General features: G+C 34.8%; 1 protein-coding gene across 5 annotated transcripts in view; it reads right to left on the bottom strand.

Annotated features, from left to right (window-relative positions):
• PRKDC (protein kinase, DNA-activated, catalytic subunit) overlaps positions 1-21,854 on the bottom strand; it is a 202,964-nt gene that overhangs the window by 137,542 nt on the left and 43,568 nt on the right. For all 5 annotated transcript variants that reach the window (XM_053929460.1, XM_024578234.4, XM_045186077.2 and 2 more), the window contains 6 exons: positions 17,506-17,612; positions 13,586-13,676; positions 12,640-12,803; positions 11,795-11,947; positions 6,876-6,983; positions 4,051-4,277 (listed from right to left, as the gene is read on the bottom strand). In XM_053929460.1, coding sequence (XP_053785435.1) covers positions 4,051-4,277; positions 6,876-6,983; positions 11,795-11,947; positions 12,640-12,803; positions 13,586-13,676; positions 17,506-17,612 — 850 coding nt within the window. The remainder of the gene's footprint in view (positions 1-4,050; positions 4,278-6,875; positions 6,984-11,794; positions 11,948-12,639; positions 12,804-13,585; positions 13,677-17,505; positions 17,613-21,854) is intronic.

The following is a 21,854-nucleotide window of genomic DNA, read 5'->3' as shown; positions in this document are numbered from 1 at the left end:
GTCATTTTACTGTTCATAGTTTTGATCTTCTTTTTCTTAGATAAGTCCCTTTAACATTTCATATAATAAGGGCTTGGTGATGATGAACTCTTTTAACTTGACCTTCTCTGAGAAGCACTTTATCTGCCCTTCCCTTCTGAAGGATAGCTTTACTGGATAGAGGAATCTTGGATGTGGGTCCTTGCCTTTTCTGACTTGGAATACTTCTTTCCAGCCCTTTCTTGCCTGTAAGGTTTCTTTTGACAAATCAGCTGACAGTCCTATGGGAACTCCTTTGTAGGTAACTGTCTCCTTTTCTCTTGCTGCTTTTAAGATTGTCGCCTTATCTTTTATCTTGGGTAATGTAATTATGATGTGCCTTGGGTGTGTATTTCCTTGGGTCCACTGTTTTGGGGACTCTCTGAGCTTCCTGGACTTCCTGGAAGTCTATTTCCTTTGCCAGATTAGGGAAGTTCTCTTTCATTATGTTTTCAAATAAGTTTTCAATTTCTTCCTCTTCTCCTTCTGGCACCCCTATGAGTCGGATGTTGGAATGTTTAAAGTTGTCCCGGAGGTTCCTATGCCTCACCTTATTTTTTTGAATTTTTGTTTCTTCATTCTTTTCTGTTTGAATGTTTATTTCTTACTTCTGCTCCAAACTGACTTCAGTCCTAGTTACCTTCCTGTCACAGTTGGTTCCCTGTACATTTTCCTTTATTTCACTTTTCATAGCCTTCACATTTTTCTCAGTATTGCGACCATACTCAACCATTTCTGTGGTCTGTCTCACTCCCCAGCTGTTCCTTCCAGTTTATCTGCATGCAAGTGTGGGACCGCCAGCCACTGCCTCACCTGCCCAGTCCTCCAGCTGCCACTTTGCCACATATCCTCTCCCAGAGTATAGTATTTTGGATATCTGCACCCTGGTTGCTCATCTCCGCCCCTCCTACCAGTCTGGATGAATGTTTCTTCTTTAACTCCTTGGTTGTCAGACTTCTATACAGTTCAATTTTCTGGCAGTATAGGTTGTTTTCTGTTTTTAAATTTGTTGTTATCCTTCTTTTGGTTGTGTGATGAGGCAAAGTGTATCTACCTATGCCTCCATCTTGACCAGCAGTCCAATTCTCTCTCTTTTTTAAATGCAAGCTTCATGATGGGCTACATCTTTATATCAGCAGTGTTTGGCATATATTTTAAAATATTTTTATTAAATTTATTTCAGTGACAGTGGTTAATACCATTATATGAGTTTTAAGTGTGTAATTCTGTAATACATCTATATAGAGAGAGATGTAAAACATGTATATATCCCTCACTAGAGGATATGTTCATTGATTTTTTAATTTTTACAGAGAGAGAAAGGAATAAAGACAGAGAAAAAAAAAACATTGACATGGGAGAAAACATTGTTTGGTTGCCTTCCATAGGGCTCCAAACAGGAATCGGACCACAACCGAAGTATATGCCCTGACCGGGAATGGAACCTGCAACCATCTGGTGTACTAGAAGACACCACAACCAACTGAACCACCCGGCTGGGTCCCATCACCGTATATTTGACCTCCTGCTCTTCTAGTAACCACAATATGGTTGTCTATATCTGGGTCCGTTCGATCACTTGTTGCTTCCTGTTTTTTATCGCACATATGATTGAAATCATATGGTTCTTTTCCTTTTCCATTTGACTTCTCTCCCTTAGCATGGTACTCTCAAGATCCATTGATGTTGTTGCAAATGGCAGTATTCCATCCTTCTTATGACTGAGTAGTATTCCACTGTGTGTATATGTACTACATCTTTTTTATCCAATTACCCATCAAAGGATGCTTAGGTTGTTTCTGTATCTTAGCTACCGTGAACAATGCTACAATGAACAAAGGGGTACATTTTTTTTTTCAAATAAATGTTTCAAATTTTTCAGGTAGATATCTAGAAGAGGGACTGCTGGGTCATATGGTATCTCCATTCTTAATTTTCTGAAAACCTCCATACTGATTTCCATAGTGGCTGCACCAATTTATGTTTCTGGCAGAGTATGAGGGTTCCTTTTTCTCCACAGCCCCTTCAACACTTTTTATTTCTTGTTTTGTTGATTATATTCATTTGAACAGGTATGAGGTGGTATCTCATTATGGTTTTGATTTTGCATTTCTTTATACTAATGATGTTGAGTATCTTTTCACATCTGTTGGCCATTTGTCTCTTGGGAAAAGTGCCTGTTTTGGTCCTCGACCCATTTTTAATTGGATTGTTTGCTTTTTTGTTGTTGAGTTCTATTAGTTCTTAATATAGTATTTTGGATATCAGCACCTTATCAAAGATATTATTTGCAATTATCTCCTATCACTTGGTTGGTTGTGTTTTTTATAGTTTTCTGTTGCTGTCCAAAACCTTTTATTTTGATGTAGTGCCATTCAATTATTTTTGCTTTTACTTCCCTTGCAATAGGGATCAAATTCATAAAATCCTTGAGACTAAGGTCTGTAAGATTAGTGCTTATGTTTTCTTCTATGTATTTTACTGTTTCAGACCTTATATTTGGGTCATTGATCCATTTTGAGTTAAGTTCTGTGTACAGTGTATACACGCAATTTTCATTCTTTTGCATGTGGCTTTTCAATTTCCCCAGCACCATTTATTGAATAGGCTTTCTTTTCTCCACTGTGTATTTTTGGCTCCTTTGTCGAAAAGGAGTTACCCATATATGTGTGTTTATTTCTGGGCTCTTAATTTTGTCCCATTGGTCTATGTGCCTGGTTTCCCACCAAAACCATACTGTTTTGCTTTGCAGTCCAGTGCTCTCTTCACTGGGCTACACCAGCCAGGGCTATACTATTTTGATTATCATAGCTTTATAGTATAATTTTAAGTCAGGGAGTATGCTATCTCCAGCTTTGTTCTTTTTTCTCAGGATTGCTTTGGCTATTTGGGATCTTTGGTTGTTCCATACAAATTGGATGATTTTTTTTTGTATTAGATCCTTGAAAAATGCCATTGGGAAATCAACATTTATTTACTGTTTCGAATATCTTTTTGGTGCCTTGGGGTTTTCTTTATAAAGAATCATGTCATCTAAAAAAATAACAATTTCACTTCATTCCCTATTTGGATGCCTTTTATTTGTTTCTCTTGCCTGATTACTCTGGATAGGACTTGCACTACTATGTTCAATACCAGTGGTGAGAGTAGGTATCCTTATCTGTTCCAAATCTTAGAGGAAAAGCTCTTTCAGGTTTTTTGCCACTGAATGTTATTAGCTGAGGCTTTGTCATATATGGCACATAATATTTTTAATAAGGTAAAATATAATTATAAATTACAAATAAGTTAATAAGGTAATTGAATGAACAAATAATCAAATACAACTATCACTTTAGGTCAAGAACTAATTATCTTTTCTTGGTTTTTTACAGCAACACCTTCATTGGCTCTCAGTCTTGCCCCACTCAGATTCACAATCCATATAGCTATCAGCAGGTGAATTTAGTAGGAAATCTAGCCATGCCACTCCCTGTTCCCATACTCCAGGGACTTGTCATCACTCAAGGTAACCAGTGTTTCTTAACTCAACAGACAAAGGCTCCTGGTTGGCCTCACTATGTTCCCTTCCAAGCTTCAAACTCCACAGTCTACACAAATACAAAATGTCTTTATCTTCTTATATATTATCCTACTTCATATCTGAAATGCTCTAGCTGATTTTCATTTTTCCTTTAGTCTCATCTCAAGCACAAATGCTACAGGAAGCCTTCCCTAACTTACTCACAGGGCATTAGATGCTTGGTTCTGGTGCTCCAAAGCCACACTCATACTGTAGGATATCTTTCGTTGTATTTAAGACTGCTATGTAATATGTTTGTATGCATTTCTCCACAGTTTGAGGGTCATGACTACAAACCACATTTTATTATTGTCTTAATCCCCAGAAAACAGTACTGCATCCAGCACACACTTACTAAATACCTGATAAATGAATACATGAACACATAAACACCAAGTAGCTTTTCCAAATCAATGCAGACAATTTGAAGAACTTGTTTTACACTCTCTCCTGTCATGTGGCTTACTTACCTGAATTCCTTGTAGATATTATTAAAAGCAAGTGATGCTCCTAGCCTCTTGAAAGCATTGGGGTGAAGTGCAAAGCTGTACAGTCGCTTGAAAAGTGATTTGGTGTTTACTGAACTTTTCTCCTGCTGCTGTGGTGTTGTCTGCTTAATGGACCATTTGAGGAATTCTCGAATACACCGACCACAAAAATCTCTCAAAGTACTGTCAATGGGGTCCACAATTCCATCCTAAAACAAAGAATAAAATAACAACTGAATACCCTGGTAAGTCTCTGAGCATAACTAGAATATGTTATAAAAATTTATAGCACTATTCAAGAAAAAATAAACTCTAGTAATACCAATATGTCTAGAATCTAAATTCTAATAATTTCCTTTTGACATAACACTTTCTTTTTAAAAATTCAGAAACTGAAAAATCCATTAAAAAAGGGAATACTTTAATAAGTAACAACAAAGCAGTCTTTCCTGTCCCTGAAGAGACACAATGCAGTCTCTTGTGGATGCACAAGAGACTGCATCCTAGAAATCTGTTGATTCGACCTTCTAACAGTATCTGAGATGCTTTATTTATTGAAGTTAAAGAGAATAGACCCTTGCCAGTTCCAAAGAAACTACTGCTACATAAAGAAAAATCACATGGAGATGTGGTTTTGAAAATATAACTTTCTATAAGGGCGGTCTCCATAAAGGCACAATCTTTAAATACCTGAAATTTGAATGCTTTTTGTTTCCCATAGGTATTATTTCCTCTCAGATGTACGGAGAAAAAGTTTAACTTGAAAAAGTACACTGAGTACTGAAATAAGGGAGTACTTTCTGCCTAACATTCTTAGTTATTTGCTACATGCAAAATCTTTGATTACAGCGTTGATTAGAATTCAAGAAGGTGGTAATCTATGGAGATGCGAAGAGGTGTTATTTACCGCTTCTCAGGGTAGAAGTATACAATGTATGTGTTCACATTAGGAAAGAAACAGTTCTTAATAGAAGACGGACAGAAGCTCTTTCACTGGAGTGCTGTATTGCCAACTTTACATTTCCTCCTTTATCTTTTCTTTCCTCGAGTATCTCATTTTACGTTATCATTATCTTACCTGGTTTCTTTCTGAAGCCCTTACTTAAGCTAACTTCAAGGTTCAAAAGAGGAAAAAAATAGCTAAAATTGAAACTTCAGAATAGAAACATTAGAATAAGTCAATCTGAATGCAAATTAGCCAGAAATTAAATTTAATATGCTTACATGAAGTTCAATATACACAAAGCTAATCTATGATAATAAAAGTCAGAGTGGTTATTTCTGGGTAAAAGGTAGTCTATACTGACTTATGTAAATGGGGTTACTCTGTACCTACTCTTTTGTGTCTGGCTTCTTTTATTCAACTTAATGTTTTTGAGACTCATCCAGATATTTATTACGTGTGTCACCAGTTCATTTTTAATACTGCAGTGTAGTGTGAAGATAACAGTTTATGCATTCATTAACCTGTTATTTTCAGTATTGGGCTTATAAATAAAGCTGCTTTAAACTTAAAAAAAAAATCCAATGTATTTATTACAGGCAGGATTCACTGGTAGATACTGCAGAGACATAAACCATAGATATAGTTATGTCACCATCCAAATAAAAGTGTTCAGTAACTCCCCACTCCCCACAACGTGGCATCCATCCAATAAGGGCCACCCCAAGAGTGAAAGGAGTACGATCAGTAATTACATACACAACAGGCGTAACCAGGACTGTCCTGGACGAACTGGAATGTATGTTCCCCCTACCTATAATATTCTGCTATTTTGCCCCAATACACCTTCCCAGCCCCACCTTGAACAATGTTCCAGTGCAAGCAAAACTCAAAACACCTAATTCCTCACGAACTCACCAACCACATAATGCCTTTATTTTCTCTGTCTAAATGCCCTTATTAAATTCCCTGTTTCCTCTGGCTTATCTCAAACTTAATAGAAAGTAACACACAGATTCAAATTGGAATCAATTTGCAAAAAACATGCAATTGAAGGACTTCGCTTGCACAAATTTACTACATGTTTAACTGGCTCTTGATTCTAAGTCAATACATGGTATAATAAAAATTATAGGCTAAGATGATGGGGAAAATCAAATAGATGACATTTAGTGGGTCAAATTTAAAGTTATTTGTACAAGTTCAGAAAATTATAATAAAATAAGTGTCAAAAGACACTAAGGCTTTAGCCGACCTCATTTTTTCCACCTTTAATGCATCTGTGCCCAAATCTTAATATTCTACCTCTATGGTCTCAGGATAGTTTTAAGTAAACGGTGAACTGCTATTTCTATGGTCCTTTAGTTGATGAATCTGAATGCAGGAGAAAATTGGATAAGCTCAAAAAATCCTTTTACTCTAAAGTGAATTACTGTACTATAGGTATTTTTTAAAGAAGGGTACTACAATTCTGATGAAAGAACATTTTTACTCCTTCCACCCTCAACCCCCAACAACAGCCTTAATATAGATGAAGTTTGTCAAATTTATCCATTGCGCCACTGGCCCGCACCTCAAGTTTGTCAAATTTATAACCATTCTTCCAAAAATCAGAAAACAATTAAAATATGAATATTTGCTTGCAGATGTTCAAAAGTATCACTTAAGCAAATAAATATGGTATCCTGATTATTAAAATGCCATTTCACCAATTCTCTAAAACAAAAGAAAAAAGATGGTATGATCCAGCTATAAATGTTATTATTTTGGTATCTTGACTGGTAACTTTGCATAAAGAACTAAATATCCATTAAAATATAACTAGTCAACGGGAATAGCAGGAAAAGAATCAGCCATTACTCACCAATATCGTTTCTAGTAAGGCGACAGTATCCTGACTTTCAAATTTCTTATTGTTAGTGAACCAGTGAATCAGTTGCATAACTAGTGGCTCATACAGTTGCCTTGTCACCTGAAGAAAAAATACTAGAGTTTATTTTCTTCACGCTAAAGTAATTTTATATTGAAAAAGTTTCATGTATGGCAGAGGCCAAATTAAGTGATAATACTACCATGGTTTTATTAGTTTCCTTTTGTAGTTAAATTCTATAGTACAATAAGCAGATTCTTTCCATTTTCTCCTCCCTAAAAGTTCAGCAAGGAAAAATATACACACTACAATTCATTGTTCATCTAAGTAAAAGGGCAATTTAGGGTAGATATTGTTTTTTTTTAATTTCATCTCTATGAATTTGATCTTGAACATGCCATTGAGGCATTATGGATCAGAGACATTATCATTATTTAACTAAAAAGCAAATGAGTGCATGATTCCCTATGCTCCAATTCACACACTTGCAGAGACAGAAAGAAAGCCACACTTCAGAATTTGTATCATTGGAGAAGAGAGCTGCCTCTCCCACTATCGCCCAAAGGAAGAAGAAAAATCCTTACTCCTTGGAGATAAGATGGAAAAGATCCTGAGTTCTCACTTTAAACTTCTAGAATGTAAATAAAGTCTCTCTAGGGGTCAGAGATCCCTGTGGGTCTCTGACTTTTACAATCCAGGGTGTCTCCCGACCTGGGCCACTCCCTTCTAAAAGGAAATACCCAAGGAAACAGTGCTCATCTTTCCGGAACCTTGGAGTTAACTTAGTGGCCTAGTCTGCTGTGACCATGTGAGCATCTTGGGGGAGAGGAGGTTTATTATCCTTTTGGATCAGAGCACTTACCTAGACAAATCTAACCCCCATTATTTATGAAGAGTAAAATGTCTGTAGTGAAAGTGAAGGGAAACATTCCCTATATTTAAACATTACACATTTGTGTCTCACAAGACTAGGGCTCCCATAGGAGCACTAGAAATCCAGGAGGGTTTTATTTCCCAACTGACACTTCAAGAACGAAGCACCCTGGTATGAGCACCGCCACCTCGGAACCACCTCAGACGTCTCAGGACTCAGACCAAACAACACAGAGACTTCTTGTACCTGGACATTGTTCTATTAACAAAATAGGTCTTTCTAACCTTCCTTTGAAGCAATTTTTAGGATTAATCAAAATAAAAGGGTCGTACCTTTCAGTTTGAAAATTTAAACTGGTCTTAAGGTATCACTTTTTTCTTCAGAAGAATTATACTGTTTTATCCTTAGTACATAAGACACATTTGTACGTCTACACACATGCAACACTCCCCCCCCCCCCCCACTTAGAGGAACTGTAGAAAACGTAGAAAGCCATTCACCTACAATCTTATCCCCTAAGGTAAACACTGTTAACATTCAAAATTGCTGTTAACCTCCAAAATATTTTATTTATACATATTCAAACACATGTATATTCTTGTATATACACATATAGGTGTATGAAAATATACTTTTTGTAACCATTCTTCCTCTTAATTTTGAATATTTCCCTTATAAACACATAAGCTCTATCAGTATTTTTATTAGCTGCCCAATATCTCACATATGGATGCCATGATCCAGTTACCCAGTTCTGGCTACTAGAACTGCAGGTATTTCTAATGTGTGACTGACAGAAAGAAATCAGTGAAAAGTCGTACACACACTACTCTGAGCACATCGCTGGGAATGAAACTACTGGACAAGGGCTGCCGGTCACTGAGCCTTCTGCTCTGCCTGCAGAGAGCCGGTGCAAATCCACACTCTCACCAGCCAGAATGCACAGGGCCCTTTCCCTGCATGCTTGGCAATATCAACACTGTCAATTTTTAAAATACTTGACAAAAGCTGAAAACAATATCATTTTCATTCCTTTTTGTTTACTAAAAAAGTTAAATATTTTTAAATACTTCATTGGCCATATGTACTTCTTTATGAGCTATCTATTTTTGTTCTTTATCCATTGTCTATTTTTCGATCTTATATCTTCAATGGAATATAGCAAAAACAATTTTCCCACAATGTGGATGTTAAAATTATGGGGTTTTTGCCATTCAGTAGTCTTAAACATTTGTAAAGTCAAATTATCACTAAATTAGCGTATTTCTTCTATGTATTTGCCTTCCATATCTCATAGGAAAACCTCCCTATGCAAACTTTATGAAAGGGCAATTTTTTGGATATCTATCTAATAATAACAAAATCTATCCAAATCAAATTTTGTAAAAAACAGAAAGCATTTTTGAATGCTATGATCCTACTTAAAAAAAAAAAATACACACACGTTTGTAAAAATGTGTTGGGGAATAAGAGTGAGAAAGAGGTGACAGTATGGAGTTTCATTTTTAGCTTCATTGTTGCTATATAAAGGTATTTTATCAAAGAAAAAGACTATCCCAATCAAGATACAGACAGATGCTATAAATTCAAAATTTTTCTATAATCAGTTTGTTTTTCCTTCTAAATCTTTTAAACTTGAGATTAATTTTTCATGTCAGTCAACTGGCCTAATATGATTTAGTAAATGATCCATTTCTCACTAACCTAAAATGTCCTTTCTACCAAATTTACCACCTTTACACATGTACAGATCCAATTCCTAACCACCAGACACTCCTACTAAATTATCTGTGCAGTAGTTCAACCCTGTTATAATTAATGTGGCTTCTTTTTAACATCTGTTAGGGTAAGACTCCCTTTAGTACTCTACCCTTTCAAAATTTTTCTCAGTTAGGCTCAAGCAATTATTCATTCAGAGTACTTTTAGGTTCAAAATGAACTTAATTGTGGCTTTTTGCTGGAATGCTACCAAATACTGACTGATTTGGGAAGAACTGGCAATTTTTTTCAATATTGATTTTTCTGAAGTATAACACATATTCATTTTATATTCATAAAATGTTTGCCTGGCATGTGGAAATTTTTTCCTAGACTACATGTATGTATATATATATACATACACACAGATAGAGATACATGTACAGAAGGGTACAGAAGGATACATGTAGACATGGGTACAGAAGGTATCCAGCCATGTACTATGAAAAATAGAGATACTTAGTGAAGAAGATACAAGATACAAGAAATACTGTACTTAGGACAATGGCACCTCAGTCCCCTTCAAAGTGGGCACCTTGGCACCTCACACAGTTCTCCCAGTCACAGATCTCCCAGATGCCCTGATGTATATTCCTGAATCTTATCAATGTTCTGTAATATCTTCCCTATCAAAGGTGATTTTAGTTTTGGGAAAAGCCAGAAGTCACAGGGTGCCCAATCTGGGCTGTAGGGGGGTGGAGTCATCTGGGTGATTTGATGTTTTGCCAAAAACCTCTGCAGGAGATGTGATGTGTGAGCAGGCACCTGGTTGTGATGAAGATGCCAGTCACCAGCTGCCCATAGCTGTGACCTTCTGAATCATCTGAATACTTTTCACAGAGAAATGTTCAAATTTAACACAAAATTTTAGGCAGATTTGTTGCTCTACTTGCTCAGTCATTTTGAATATGATGGCTGCACAATACACATGCTCACTCAACAGTGTCTACTGCTCCCACTGACTAGTACAGTGAAGTCATCATTGTTCACACATGTGCATTCCAGTCCATCCTCCTTGGCTGCCAGGTTACATCGACATTGCGCAAACCCATTCTTGTTATACTAACAACGGCTGGACTTTTTCCAGCCATTGTGTGTATGCTTGTGTGTGTGTATGTAAATTCTATTATGAATGGGATGTTGTAAACATATTTTTCAAGTGGTCAATAGTAATATATGACATATATGAGTATACTGATATATAAGAATTTATCAGCTTCCAGCTTTATTAATGCTTAGAGTTTATCAGTTAATACCCTTGAAATTTCCAGATTGTTAAAAAACTATATTACAAATAATAATCTTTTCTCCTTCCTCTCTAATGTCCCTACCCTCAGGAAACTCACAGCCTGAGTTGAGAAGCCTAGATAGTAACCACTATAAATAACTAACTAAATGTAATTGAAGGAAACTATACTGAGCAACCAACAACTCCAAGCCATAGGCACTGCTCCTATAGGTCCCAGAGGCACCTATGAATAGGTCACATCACTGTTCACCAAAGGCTCTGTCCAGGCCAAAGCAGAAGGCAGCACTGGTGCTTCAGGACTGGGGATGATTTGGCTGTGACGTTCAGGCAGACATTCTTTATCATATTAAGATAATAGTAAACTATTCCTAGTTTACCAGGAACTAACAAATGCCCTTTGGGCTTCTACAGAGAAGAGCAGTGCTTCTGAAATCCTTTCTGCAGTAAATTCCCAGTTCTAACTAAAAATCCTGTGTAGTCACGGTGCATCTCAATAGTGCTGGATTATATTCATTTATACATATTGAAGATTTGTCCATTTATATTTTTGAGTTTTTCATTTCATTTTCTTTTTTATCTGTGCGCCCTGATATCAGAGTTATGCGAGCTTAGTAAAGTAAACTGAGAATTCCACTGTTTTCTGCTTCATGACAGCAGTAAGAATGTGTCCAGGAATAGGCCATTTGCCAACATTTCCAATCTGCTTCAAGACTACTGTGTGAGTCCCTACCTGTGAGGGGCAATAGTTACTCCAGCTTTAGATGCCTAGACTCAACCCCGAACCAGAACAGCGATTCCCAAACTTTGTGGCCCGTGAAAAACCATCAGGACAACCTTTAAAAGTCATGACCCTCAGGTCAAATCCTTGAGGGATTAAATCAGAGTCTGGGGTAGCAGCCAGGCGGCAGCATTTTTTTTAAAGATCCCTAGGTGATTCTAATGTGAAGCAAAATCTAATGTTCACTTAACTAGGCAGAACTTAAAAAAAATTTTGCAACTGTTTCAGATTCAAAATCAAAATCAATCACTTACTTGATCTACATCACATGCAAGTCGAAGTAGCACAGGAAAAGTTCGCTTATAGAGTTGGTACATGGGTGGGGAACCCTGACCACCTTCAGGTATTTGAGTGGCTTTTCCCAACATAAACATAACCATGCTATGTAAAAGTTCACAAGCTGCAACCTAAAATAGGCCAGGAGTTCAAAAAAGTTTAAGTTTCCAAGTTAACAAGCGAAGAACATTTTGAAATAATACTCAGTTTAGCCCTTTAAAAAACAACTATCATACCCAAATGTAAATTAACTGGAAGAAGCACTTCTTATTGTATAAAATTAATGCTTTTCTATTCACTTCGATCTTTACTCAAGAGTTTATTGAAATTTAGAAGGTTCAGATATTGAGACTAATACATTCATAAGAAATATATTTCAATGCTGCCATATTGCAGAATTTTGCTTCATTTGTTAGCACATTTTCAATTATGACTACTTTAATGAATATTTGAAGCATTCTGAAAATTTACAAATTAAAAGAAAAACCTGAAATTATATGTTTCTAGTCTCCTTGGTTGAAAAGATAATCAAGCACAGATTGAAAAATCACTTTGAAATGCCCTTTGTACTGCATTTTCTAATATAAAGTTTTTGGTATATTAATGTTTTGCCAGGTTATCATCTAGTAAGATGATTTATGTTTAACTTTCATTTATCAATGACATTTACTTCTGATAATTAAGTAGTTTCATAATTACTATGCTACAGAAAATATAAAATTAATAATATTGGAATGGCTGAAATATATTATTTATTTCCTAACAAAAATATGTCTTAATAACAACAGACTCAAAATAATGAGTGAAAGAAAAACAAAAGTACTTTAGTTTGTCTGTCACTAGCTGAAAGAGCTAGTTCTGTAACCCGAGGCAAGAAAATATCCAGGTAAATGACAGGCTTCATGTCTTTAAACGGGACTGCAAAACTGAGTCTCTTTTCTCTATCCCATGCTACATATTTCTTCATCATTTCATCTGAGGATGCAGCTGTTAAAAAAGGTTAAGAAGAGCATTTTTTTGATTCAAAATCATTCTAATACCATTTCATTAGTGAAACCAGAGTACTTTGTTATACGTTTAAGTTAAGCACGTTATTCATTATTCCTTTTTTGTTACTTCACACATGTAACTAATTAGAAATCACTGTAATACTCTTTTTGAATTAAATTTAAAGTAATATTACTTTTAAATAAGTAAGTGTCTGAGATGTTGAATTTTCAATTTCAGCAAAGATTTAAGGTAGTCTGTGGAAAAATGATAAACAATATTCTTATTAAAAATCTCCTTGACACTATTTTCCCAACACAGGCTGTAACTTCTTAAAATAACCAAAAGTCACTAGTATACTAAACATGAAATTTCAAAAGTAAAAATAAAGATGAATTCTTACTAAACAAAAATGTTAATTCTCACAAAAAACACTCTTAAAATTTCCAAATATTAAAAATACCAGGTTTAAAAAATTTTGACTTTGAATTTCTGACATAACGTTTAATATAGAAAAGTGTGTCAAAATAGATTGTTTTAAAACAAAAAATACGTTTAACATTTCAAACTAGGACATTTTCCCTAGTAGTATACTGAATAATCTGATTGCTTGGATGTAATCCAAGCAATTCATTAGGCAATTATTCTTTGTAATCTTATTTGAAAATATGTAAATTATATATAGGAGCAGATATCCAAATATATGAGGATCTGCATACATCTAAATTCAAGCACAGACATATCTATAGAGGTTCACTTATTTTAAGGACAACTTTACTTACCTGTTATAAGATTTTTGCTTACTTTTCCTCCCAGAGTGCCAAGCATTTGTACCACTCTAATCCTTATTTCTTCTAAGGACAGTACTTCATTCTGCAATTGAACAATTATATTACATGTGATGATAATCGAGTTAAAAATTAAAGAGAATTATGAGAGAAGAGAAAAACTATTTTACAACCTTCTCTATTATTAATGTCTCCCAATGGTTCATTATATCCTACACAGTACTGCTGTTAATTTTACTGCAAATTCATGAAGTCACATCTCTTCCAACTTTGCAGTTAAATGTCCATTTCCTAGTCCAAAGTTTTAGCAGAACCCTTCATATCCTTAAAATCTGATACTAAGGATTCCACAGAAGAGCTTTAATATTGGTCATATTTATCAATATTTATCTAGTATGATCTACACAGTAGATAAACATATTAGATAAATATTAATACATATAAATTACAATTCACCATAAATATGATAAGTTTATCATATTAGATAAATACTGAGAAATATAAGTACATTAGGTAAATGTTGATAAATTTAAATAATTATTTTATTCAAAAAACTAAACCCATAACGTGTTAACAAATGAAATACTTTTAGGAAAAGTAACTATACAGGGTGAGGCAAAAGTAGGTTTACAGTTGTGAGTATGCAAAACCCAAAATTTATTCTTGTACTATTATTCATTAATTAATGTATTATATCCATATGAACAACTATAACCCTACTTTTGCCCTACCCTGTATTTTCCAAATTAACAAACAAAAAACCTTAGAAAAATGGAATTCTTTAATTACTTTATTGTGTGGCTCACTAGAAAACAGTTCTCATGTTGTTAGGGCTACAGTTAGAAGGTAGAGAAGGAGGAAATAGTATTATGATATGCCTTTCAGATGACCGGATGATTATTCTTTGGTAGTACATGGACACTAAGCAAGTGGTAGTTTCTTAGAGATTAATTACAATGAAAAATCTGAAACTTTATCAATAAATATTATATAACCTATTACATTAAAATCCACTGGTTTATCTTGCACATTGAATCGATTTCTTTTACCCATCATGGTCTGATAACATAATATATTGATCATCTGAAGTTATTGTTTCACTGGGTTATTCAGATCTACCAAATATTGACATAATTCATTATATATGCAAAAAAATCACACTTGGTAATATTACTACCAATGTCATCAGAAAAATCTTTTTTAAGTATTGAGAAGCTGTCCAGCTCATAGTGATGGTTACTAGTTTTCCATCACTAGCTTTAAAATTTTAATTTTAACTTTCACATAACTGCTTAGATTTTATCAGATAAATGATCTATAAATTGTATAGATAAAATCATTGCCAAGAAATATTCTCAGATGTTTTCTTTAAAGTGATAGGATCACTATTTATTCATAAAAAATATTTGCCAAATACTGAATAGCCAGTATGTCTGTCATTTGTTCTTTCAAATAAATATGTTCTTGAAAAAAAAAAAAGTGGCTACCTTACTTCAAAGCTCACAGAAAGCGTCACACAAGTGCTCTTCCTGAAGACGACTGTCAAACCTCACTATGCAGCAGGTTGCTTTGTGCAAACTCCAGGTTTCATCACACAGAATACGAAAAAGATGTGTGCTCAAGGACCAAGATTTAATAAAGTGCTAAGGAGCCAACAGTGTTACCCACCAGGACACCGCAGTACAAATGCCAACGAGTAAAAGCAGCACACTGAAATTGAAAAAAGCTGTCCTAGGGAACAGAGGTGATGTATCTGTAAAGAAATTTTATTTGCAACACCAAAGAGAGGCTCAAATACTTTTTACCTTGTTTCATGTATATAATAAAATAATTTTAAAAAATTAGACAACAATTTCTAATTTTTGGTCTCTCAACCAAAAAACTGTCAAAAATAATAAGGAGGGAAGAGTTTACCTTAGAGTTTGCATTATCAGTTCTAGACAGTAACAATTTTTCAAATGTTTACACTTCAAAGTAAGAATAATCAAAATAGCACGATATTGGCAAAAAGCCAGACACACACACCAACAGAACAGAATTGAGTGCCCAGAAATAAACCCACATAAATGGGCAAATAATTTTTGCAAAGGAGTCAAAAATATACAATGAAGAAAAGAAAGCCTCTTCAATAAATAGTGCTGGAAAAACTGGAAGACACATTGCATAAGAATAAAACTAGACTATTTGTCACCATACACAAAAATCAACTCAAAATGGATCAAAGACCTAAATAAGTATAATAGTTGAAACAATGAACTATTAATACATAGAAGATAAGATAGGTACTAAACTTGTGGACAATGATCTTACAGAAGGTTTTATGAATTTGACCTCAAAGGCAAGGGAAGCAAAAGCAAAAATAAATTAATGAGATTATATCAAACTAAATAGCATCTGTAGTGAGCAAGGAAACCATCAACAAAACAAAAAGGCAACCAACCAATTGGGAGAAGATATTTGCAAACAATACCTCTAATAAGGGGTTAATATCCAAAATATATAAAGAACTCATACAACTCAACACCACCACCAACAAAAAATAATCCAATTAAAAAGTGGGCAGAGAATCTGAACAGACACTTCTCCCAAGAAGACATACAAATGGCCAACAGATTACATGAAAATATGCTCAACCTCACTAGCTATTAGAGAAATGCAAATCAAAACTACAATGAGCTACCACCTCACACCTGTTAGAATGGCTATCATCAACATAACAAGGAATAACAAGAGTTGGAGAGGTTGTGGAGAAAAAAGAATCCTAATTCATTGCTGGTGGGAATGCACAGCCACTATTGAAAAAAGCATGGAGGTTCCTCAAAAAATTAAGAAGAGAATTACCATATGACCCAGCAAGCCGCCTTCTGGGTATCTGACTGAAAAATCTGAAAACATTTATTTGTAAAGATCCATGCACTCCTATGTTCACTGCAGCATTATTCATGGTGGCAAATGCATGGAAACAACCGAAATGTCCTTCAATAGAGAATTAAATAAAGAAGATGTGGTACATATATACAATGGAATACTACTCAGCCATAAAGGATGAAATACTGTCATTTGTGACATGGATGGACATTGAGAATATCATGCTAAGTGAAATAAATAAGACAGAAAAAAGTCAAGAACCATATGAATTCACTCATATATGGGAAATAGAACAGAACAATAAATGAGCAAACAAGATAAACAAAACTCATAGATACAGACAACAGCATGGTGGTTACCAAAGGGAAAGTGAGGTGGGGGAAAGAAGCAAAAGGCAAAGAGGGTCAAATATGCGCTGATGAAAAGAGGTTTAACTTTGGGTAGTAAAGACAAAATGCAGTACACAGATGATGTAATTACAGAATTCTACACCTGAAACCTATATAATTTTATTAAACAGCATCACCCCAATAAATTTAATTCTTAAAATTTTAAGTTTTGCATATTTTAACTTTTACTTTATACTAAGTTATTTTCCCTATACTAATTCAATTTTCTCTTTTTACATCATTTTTCCAATTACATTATATGCCATGTCTGAAAAATGTTGTCAACAAATTAACATCAGAAAAAAAATGACATGAATTACACTTGACAAAATTATATATTTAATATCCAATCAGTAAATAAATCAATCTTACATAGTATCAGTATTCCCACTGTTTACTGAATATGAACTAATTACTTTTTATTATCCGCTAACTACACTTAAAAAGTAGACAGACAGGAAAACAGGATCAAGACAATAAACCAAACAGTTAATTTAGCTACATTTTTATTGCTAAAGATATATTGAAATTATTTCTATATTGCATTCTAATTTATATGTAAGACTAACATTTTAAATGAAGATTTTTACTATGCACAAGCATTAGCATCTGATCTTTGCATTATTTAAGGTAAAGAAAATGCAAGGGATTTCTTACTGATAAAATGTTCTTTGTCCTTTTCAGATGCTTTAACAGAACTTTATTAAATCCTTTCTGGGCAGCTCGAGAAAGTGCCGACACTTCCCAGGTATTCTTGTTCTCATCTATCAATAGAAAACAAATGTCAATTTTAAAAAGTATTCATTCATTTACTTGATGAATATTAGGGTGAACATACTATATTGCCAAATGGAGACATTAAAATCCTAATTTTTTAAAGATTTTATTTATTTATTATTAGAGAGAGGGGAAGGGAGGCAGAAAGAGAGGGAGAGAAACATCAATGTTTGAGAAAAACATTGATCAATTGGTTGCCTCTTACACCCCCCCAACTGGGCACCTGGCCTGCAACCCAGGCATGTGCCCTGACCAGGAATCAAACTGATGACCTTTCAGTTTGTAGGATGCTGCTGAACCCAATGAGCCACACCAGTCAGGACAAAAATACTAATTTTAATTAAGATTGAAAATTATGTTTCTAGAATGAAAATATATTAATAGTGGCTCTGTTGGTCTTAAATATCATTGCCTACACAAAGAAATATAGATACTTGGAGAACCATATGTACCAGAGATTGGGCAGAAAATACACTAAAGTAATAATCTGAGGTGGCGGGGCTTTAGGAAAGAAAGTTTTATACTATACATCCAAATTTTATAGAAGTTTATAATTATTTTCAAAAATATTTCTCTATATAACCACCACACAACTATCCAAATCAGGACACTGTCCTTGAGACATTACCCACATTTAGTCCTTAGCCCAGTTCAGGTACCAGCACTGATCCTAAATTCAGAATCATGTTACATTTTGTTGTCTATTTAGTACCCTTTACTCTGAAACAGTTCTTCAGTCTTTCCTTGCATTTCATGATTTAAACATTTTTAAAATTATGTGCCAGTAATTTTGTACACTGTCTCTCTATTTGGATTTGTCTAATGTTTTCTTGTGGTTAGATTCAGGTTATAGAAACCAGCTCTAACATCATAGTAGTTCCTTTATTAATTACTTAGTTAAATAAAATCTTTGACACATGTTCTTTTATATCAGCATAGAGTCATAATTTTACAGCTATAAAGTTAACTTCTCACTAGCTATGGAGATGCCTAGTATTTGCTGGCAGAGCCAGGTAAGCTGCATTGCTGGAAGACGCCTCACAGGTGGCTTAATCCTAGCCTATCTTTTTTTAGCTCCAAGAAATGATTTCCAAGTGACAAGAAAACCTTATCTAGCTTTCTGCCACTCTAGTTCCTGCCTTTCATATGATTTCATGCTTTTGGTTTGGTCCCCACAGGTGGGAGTAGTGTCTAAAAATTTGGGTTTGTGGTCTGCTGACCATTTGGTAACCTTCTGTGGATGGATGCTGGAGATCTACTCTCTGATGGGCCAGAGATGAAAAGAGGACTTGGTTTTCCGTGTCTTTTTATTATTATTATTTTCTGTAGCTCGAATCAGTTCAGAATTTCATACACTGAGAAAAAAAGCTCTTTGATATATGTACCAGTCAGTGTTCTGTTGGCGTCCTCCGTCTCCTGAGCTAAGACTCAAATTGAAGAACTGAAGCTATTAGCTCTCCACGTGTCTGTGTATCTAAATGCCTGATTTGAGAAAGGCCTTTACTTCTCTCCTTATGTGTGTGATGTTCTCCTATATTTGAGGGTATTAATAAATGAGGTATAAAGTCTCTTAAAGATTTTTTCTGACTTACACAAATTAATAAGCTTATGTAAATTGAATATTCGTAAAATTTTCTGAAAATAAGGATACTGCTTATAATGCCTTAAATGGGCCAGAGTCTTTTAAAAATCTTGCAGAAACTAGCTCAGAAGCATTTTAGGAATCCATCTTTGGTAAATGAGACAAGTTTAATAAAATGTCTTTTTTTTTCCTTTTAGTGTTAAGCATAACACAGTATACATTTTATTCTACTTAGGTTTGTTTTTCCTAAACGTATTCAGGCTTACTAAGCCTGAAAGGAAGTTAACATTACTTCTCATAACCTTTTATTGTGGTATAAAACATATAACACAACATGTAATCTTTTAACTATCTTTAAATGTATGATTAAGTGGCATTAGTAACTTTCGCAATGTTGTGCTAACATCACTGTCGTCCATCTCCAGACTTTTTCATCATCACAAGCAGTCCTGCAAAACTTTTAAGATTATGTTCAAATAAACTGAATCTTTACTTAGGCAAAATTTTTATTTTCCCAGTAACTATGTTTTGCAGCATGCCAGCTAGCTAAAAGATAACTTCTAAGATCTACTGATAACTTGAAAATTTGGACTGAGTTAATTAATGGATAATTACTGAGTACCCGGATAATTTATAAGTAAAATATAGCAATAAAACACTGATTACTAAGCATCACTTTTAAGTTTGTGTGCTTTTGCTTCTTGTTTTTACAGGCTACAATGAGGCTAGAGTTGGGACCATGTGAATGAATTTGTCCACAGATGTGTGCCCTCAGGCTGCATGAGTCTGGCAGACAATTTTCAATTATCCATTCCAAGTTTCCTCAGTGAAAGAGGTAATTTTGGTAATAAGTTATAATTAGTAAGTGGCTGAAACTACAGAAGCAATAGCACAGAAATATAATTGTGGGTGTGTTTTTGATTTTCAAGGAAGGAGAGTTTTTCATAAGCAAGAGAATCTAGTGCTTTTTGTTGTCTGTCTGGATCTCTCTCCACAAGTGTGAAACTCCACAGGTCTTTGTTTATGTGGGTTACAACTAGCACATTGGAAGTAGAAGTGATTTTTTTAAAGACTTACATATTTATTTGAAGATCACACGTTAATACATGTAACACATTAGTATCACTTTTAAACAATTTGATCTCATCGACTCCCTAAGACGGGCTCCTATTTTAAAGTTGTATCAGTTTATTTCAGAATGTAAGAGTATAATAAATAAAGTTGCAAAGTCAATCTGAAAAGAAACCATAAAATGAGTTAAAATTTTAGCAAAGGTCATTCAGTTTTAAAGGATGTACTTCCTTGGTTTCCTTTGTCTATAATATGAAAAGTTCTCTTTACTTTCTGTGTAATCTTCCAAGACGGCAAAAAATCAGGATCTTATCAGAATAATTTCTGAGCTGCCTTGGCTGGTGTAGCTCAGTGGATTGAGCACGGGCTGCGAACCAAAAGAATAATTTCTGAGCTTTAAGTTGACTTTATGGGCTAAAAAAGACAACAGAGACTGTGCACCTTTGGCAGGAGTGGCACGGAGCAACTCTGCATTCTTCTCAGCAAACCACTATCAGGAAGCATTGCTGTAAACTGGTCCCAGTACTAGCAATTGTCCAAGAGGGTGTCTGCCAGGTGTCTCCACTATAAAGTTGCTATTTTTACCCATGGTCATTGGGTAAAACAATGTATGTTTGGGCTAAGGTGCTTTAAAAGTATATGTGATAGGCAGAATTTTAAGATAGCCCTATGATCTTCCACCTGGTATTATTCCCATGATTGTGTTCCCTTACATAACAAAAGGGAGATTAACCAGGTAGGCCTACTTGAATCACACAAGCCCCTTAGAAGCAGAGTTTTCCCCAGCTAGTAAAAGAAGTCACAGAGATTCGAAGCATGAAAAAAGATTCAGTGCTGTTGCTGGATGTAAAGATGGAGGGGGCCATGAGCAAGGACCAGAAATAGGCCTCCAGAAGCTGAGAATTAGCCCTGACCATCAGCCAGCAAAGAAGTGAGAATATCAGATCCTGCCAATAACCTGAATAAAACTGAAAGAAAATTCTTACCCAGAGTTTCCAGTGAAGAGCCCAGCACGGCCAACACTTCAGTGAAATTGTGAAACTCTGAGTAGAGGACCAGCTGAGCCCACCTGGACTTCTGACCTACAAAACTGTGAAATAATAGATGGGTGTTTTTTGCTTTTTTCTGGGTGTTCATTTTAACTGCTAAATATGTGGTAACTTATTACACGGCAACAAAAAACATTATGAAACTTTCAATTTACTAATTTTATTTATATCTCTACTCAATATTTCCTACTTGAGCCAATGGAATATAACCTCTTTTTAAAATGATTTACTTTGATACCCAAATTATCCTAAATTTGCCTGTGACATTTTCCCATCATTCTTTGAATAATTCCTTGCTTTCTGGATGTTTCAGAAAATACAATATTCTAGGTTTATCTTGTATTTTCTCTATCCCACGCTGCAACCAGTCACTTACCCAAGGAATGCTGGTTTCTTTTAATGGAAAATGACATTTAAAAGCCATGATCTTGGCACCAGGTTTGCTCATTACCATTAAGGTGTTACTACTCCCAAGCAGGCCCTTTCAATGTCTAGAACTAGAATATACAAGGTCTGTCTCGAAAAGT

This window comes from Desmodus rotundus, chromosome 8 (assembly GCF_022682495.2).
Source record: "Desmodus rotundus isolate HL8 chromosome 8, HLdesRot8A.1, whole genome shotgun sequence".
Classification (NCBI taxonomy): Eukaryota; Metazoa; Chordata; class Mammalia; order Chiroptera; family Phyllostomidae; genus Desmodus; species Desmodus rotundus.
Note: the sequence above shows the minus strand (reverse complement) of the source record. Positions and strands in the feature narration are given on the sequence as shown.